This window comes from Penaeus vannamei, chromosome 10 (assembly GCF_042767895.1).
Source record: "Penaeus vannamei isolate JL-2024 chromosome 10, ASM4276789v1, whole genome shotgun sequence".
In the NCBI taxonomy this organism is placed as follows: Eukaryota; Metazoa; Arthropoda; class Malacostraca; order Decapoda; family Penaeidae; genus Penaeus; species Penaeus vannamei.
This window is the reverse complement of record NC_091558.1, coordinates 4,175,513-4,180,732: the sequence shown is the minus strand read 5'-3', so window position 1 is coordinate 4,180,732 and position 5,220 is coordinate 4,175,513. Positions and strand designations below refer to the sequence as shown.

Here is a 5,220-nt window from a genome sequence, read left to right as displayed (position 1 = left end):
GGTAGACTGGATAAAAGAGAAATTTGAACGAATATTCAGAATTACTAAAAAAAAAAAAAAAAAATGACCTCAACGAAGCAGTCTTTCGCCCATGTGGTTCCTGCAGGGATATTCTCCTTTCCTTGGGGTGAGAATCTGCCTTAGAATCCTTCTGGCTCGTTTCATATGTTCTCATTCTCATTCCGTATTCATGGTTCTGAAATCAACATGGTATTCATGACAAGAAAAACTAATTTAAAGAAATCTAGATTTACTGATTTATTTTATTTGTTTATTTATTTTATTTATTCATTTATTATTATTATTATTTTTTTGTATTACGAAAATACACATTAAGCATTTCAATTTCACACATATGTAATAAATAGGGCATGATAAGACTTATATTGATGCAATTCTCGGCATGAGAAGTGGAACTGAATTTCTGCCACAAACTCCACTATCCCGCAATAACCTGAGGCCACGTATGACGACTAACAAGGTAAGGAGGAATTGGGGACAGTGACATAATTACTTGTTAGTGTCCAGCAGTCAAATTGCTACCATTACTATTATTATCCTACCAGTTAGTAATAGTAATAGTATGGGTTTATCTGCCGATACCTTTTTTGTTTTCTTTTTATTGGAGGGTGAATGATTTTGGTGTTGATCCATCACTGATCAGCATCCCGACCAAGAACAACATTAAATTGATATCCACTGTAGTAAGGCTAGGATGAATGACCGTTGGAAGATGATTGTGCTTGTGTTTAATATATCTCATCGTCTTTGTCTTCGTCCTCGTCTTCCTTATCCATGTCATCTCCATTATCATCATAATGTTCATTATCATCAGTCATCACCGTCATCACTATTATCAGTCATCATCCTCCTCCTTATCATCATCTCTTACCATCCTCCTCCCTATCATCATCCATTACCATCCTCCTCCATATCATCGTCATCTCTTACCATCCTCCTCCTTATCATCATCATTATCATCTTTCCTTACCATCCTCCTCCCTATCATCGTCTTCATCATCCCTTACCATCCTCCTCCCCATCATCATCATCCCTTACCATCCTCCTCCCCATCATCATCATCCCTTACCATCCTCCTCCCTATCATCATCCTCATCCTTACCATCCTCATCCTCCTCATCCTTACCATCCTCATCCTTACCATCCTCATCCTTACCATCCTCATCCTTACCATCCTCATCCTTACCATCCTCATCCTCATCATCAACGTTCTTGCCATCGTCCTACCCATTGTCACCGTCTTCCTCGTCATTATCACCGCACAAAACAGACGCAAACCCAGATCTCCCCTTCCTCCCAGCACAGACGCAAACCCAGATCTCCCCTTCCTCCCAGCACAGACGCAGGCAAGCACACACCTCACCGCCTTCCTCGTCATTATCCCCACACAAAACAGACGCAAACCCAGATCTCCCCTTCCTCCCAGCACAGACGCAGGCACACACACACCTCACCGCCTTCCTCGTCATTATCCCCACACAAAACAGACGCAAACCCAGATCTCCCCTTCCTCCCAGCACAGACGCAGGCAAGCACACACCTCACCGCCTTCCTCGTCATTATCAACCACAGAAAACAGACGCGAACCCAGATCTCCCCTTCCTCCCAGCACAGACGCAGGCAAACACACACCTTCCCCTGAGATGATCGGCGCGACGGCCTCCTCTCCTTACCAGACGCGGGGGATTAAAGCCGAGATGCCTTCCGTGAGATGAACGGAAGGGCGGAAGCTGGTCGTAAGAGAGAAGAGATCTTTTAAGGCACGCTATTAAGGAGGTTAATTTAGGGCTTGGTTTCCCTGTTGTGGATTGTGCAGTTCGATGGGACTCGTATTTTCTAAGGGAACCGATATTTTAGTATTTGCGGATGCAGAGGTTTTCTTTTAAATATGATGTGAATTTTAAGATACGAATTTTTGCTAGCACAAAAAAACGTTTTTGTTTCTTTTTAATTAGATCTACATTATCTTGAGTATCCTGTTTGTATGTATATATATATATATATATATATATATATATATATATATATACTTATATATATATATACATATATATATATACACACACACACACACACACACACACACACACACACACATATATATATATATATATATATATATATATATATATGTAAATATATATATATATATGTAAATAAATATATATATATATATATATATATATATATATATATATATTTAGGTATATATATACATGTATATGCAGTATGTATATATATATATATATATATATATATAAATATATATATATATATTTATTTATTTATATTATATATATATGTCTATATATACATATATAGATATATAAGAATATATATATATATATATATATATATATATATATATATATACATACATACGTATATATATATATATATATATATATATATATATATATATGTATATATATATATATATATATATATAGAATATGTGTGTGTCAACACCTCACCCTACCAAGCGCCCAAATACCTTATCAAATTGCTGAGATATCCCAGGGCAGAATGCCCGACGCTGCCTACCTAGATGCTGATCTGCAACATGCCACTCTCAGCTTCTGTTGACCTATCAACCCCTCAAATTTCGTAGAAAAAAAAAAATCGGAGATTAATCCTACCTTTTCCTTTTTTCTCATCTCTAATTATCCTGATCATTCGCCTTCAGCGCCGCCTCGTGCGCTTTTGCCGCCGCCTGAGGATGCTCTTCCCTCAGCGCCACTCGCTCCCTCGCTCGCATTCTGTGATGTCGCCCCAAGATGGGTTTTCCTTCAGCACCACTAGTTTACTGCCCTTCTGAAGCCCGGGAAAATCGCTCTCTCAGGATCCGTAAGTAAGGCCTATGTAAGTAATGTTTCATCACTAAAGGTCCTATCACACTTTTTCCGTCAATATTTGCCTTTCCGTCTGAGCTTTCCTTATGGAAATGAGTTGATATTATCAGACTAGCAAAGAACCGCCGGCTCAGTTCATGCGGAAACGCTCTCGTGTTAACAAACATGGCGGGAAACATGGAAGAAACTGGAGCGATTCTCAAATACATCTTGACAATGAGAAAAATAGATCATGACAAAATTTTCCTTAGATGAGAGAATTCACTCATCTGATTGAACAGAAACAGTACCACCATCTTCTATGACTTATAATACCAATAACTGAGAAGAAAGACACATATTTGAGAAAAACCTGTGACTGCTAGTGAAAGGCTACCCCTCACACTATGTTATTTGGCTACATGTATGGAATATACACTCACAACTTTCATAGTACTGGTCTGCAAGTAGTCTATAGATTGCAAGTTTCATTTTTGTCCACAGCAAATTTCTTGGAAGTCAAATGTTATCTAACATAATGCTCTTGAAGTGGAATCCCAATTAGTGATTAATGACATTTTCCAATTGCTCTCGTCAAGATGAACAATTACTGTTAAACATGAAATAAACCTCAGTCATCGAAATTCAGAAATATGTCATGACTGAAGTAACAAGAGTGGGCATGATGGTTTGTTACAGATTAATATTATTATAATTTTGCCAAACAATGCTGTCTTTTTGACAGCATTACCTGTTTTCATTTCTAGTCCCTATGCAGTGAGAGGGACTATGTCTCGGCAAGTGACGTGACACAAGACACCACCCTGGACAGCGATGAGCCGCTGGTGTAGCACACAATAAAGAGATTGAACAAAAATGGGCCAGGTACCCAATACTTTTTTTGGGTCAAGAAAGAAAATGTACGGGGCAGTCTGGAATTGAGGAGCAGCTTGACGATTCATCGTCTACACCTCGTTTATGACGGACGAGCTCCTCACTCACATAGTAGAGGAAACGGACAGGTTTGTAAATCAAAAGTGTATATGTATAGACACGATAGCGGTTTATAGACCGGGAAAGAACATTTCAATTGACGAGTCCCTGTGGAAATTTAGGGGCTGCCTCAGCTTCAGGACGTATAACCTGAGCAAGTGTGCAAAGTTCGGGGTGAAAGTAAATGAACTTTCAGCCAGTGATGGGTTGGGTGCTCGATACACATCCATGTAGTGATGGACTTTATGCAGGCAGGCGGCTTTTTAGACAAAAGGTATATGGTCTATATGGATAATTGGTATACCTCCCCTGTTCTGTTTCATTACCTCCAGGGCCGGAAGATGAGTGCAGTAGACACAGCCAATATCAACCGTCAGTACATACCTAAAGATTTGAAGCCTGTACAGAAGGGTGAGGTGCACTTCCGAAGTTCTGGAAACGGGATGCTCTGCCTCTGCTGGTTGGACAGTAAACTAGTAACGATGCCGAGCACGGTCCACACCTCAAGGATGGTTCAGGCTCGCCCGCAATCGCGCCGGATGAAGCCCCAATGCGTTGTGGAATACCACTCTGGGATGAAAGGAGTGGATTTCAGGGGATCAGTTAGCGGCTTCGTACCTTTCAGTCAGAAGATCGCTTAACTGGTACAAACAACTACTTTACAACATGTACGAGCTAGCTGTTATAAACAAGTTTTCTGTTTACAAGCTCCTAGGCTATGGTCGGGCGGATCAGGCCGATTTCAGGATGGACCTGGCCATGACCATCATCAATGATTACGTCCAGAAGAGGGAGCCATACAGAGGGGGCGCCCATTAACACTCCCATCAGTGGCTCGATTTCCAGGAGGGACAAGCTGTCCTGTGCGGGAGACTCCCGGGAAGAAATATCGGCGGTGCTTCCTGTGCTACAGAACCGGAAAAAAGGAAAATGATTCGTTGCACATGTGAAACATGTCAAGTTGCGCTATCCACCTACGGGTGCTTCGAGCGATACTAAAGTCAGAGCAGACTATGAGTCTAATATGACTAACAAAATGGTGATGGTATTATTTCTGCTTCTTGTTCTCCTTTTTTCAATTATACATCAAAAGAAAGAGAAAGGATATACCACAACTTGAACGTTGAATGTTTTGCATCTATATCTCTCGTATATAATTTTTTTTTATGTGTCATATGGAAGAAACAAAGACAAATCCAAAGTTTGACGTAATCATTCAAAATTATGTTAGGTCTACTCATGTTTTTACGTAGTTTCATGGAATTTTTTTTTTTTTTTCATATTCTTCCACAGATCCTCACGTCCACCTAGGTGATGATTCCGACTGGGAGGACAGTGTCTCGGGCAGCGACTGGACGACACGTCAGGCGCCACA

The 5,220-nt window shown here is 40.2% G+C and overlaps 1 protein-coding gene across 1 annotated transcript; it reads left to right on the top strand.

Annotated features, from left to right (window-relative positions):
* The first annotated feature begins 4,081 nt into the window (after positions 1-4,081).
* LOC138863075 (piggyBac transposable element-derived protein 4-like) lies at positions 4,082-4,486 on the top strand. The gene has a single exon (XM_070126807.1). The coding sequence runs from the start codon at positions 4,082-4,084 to the stop codon at positions 4,484-4,486; it is 405 nt and encodes a 134-aa protein (XP_069982908.1).
* Positions 4,487-5,220: the final 734 nt, after the last annotated feature.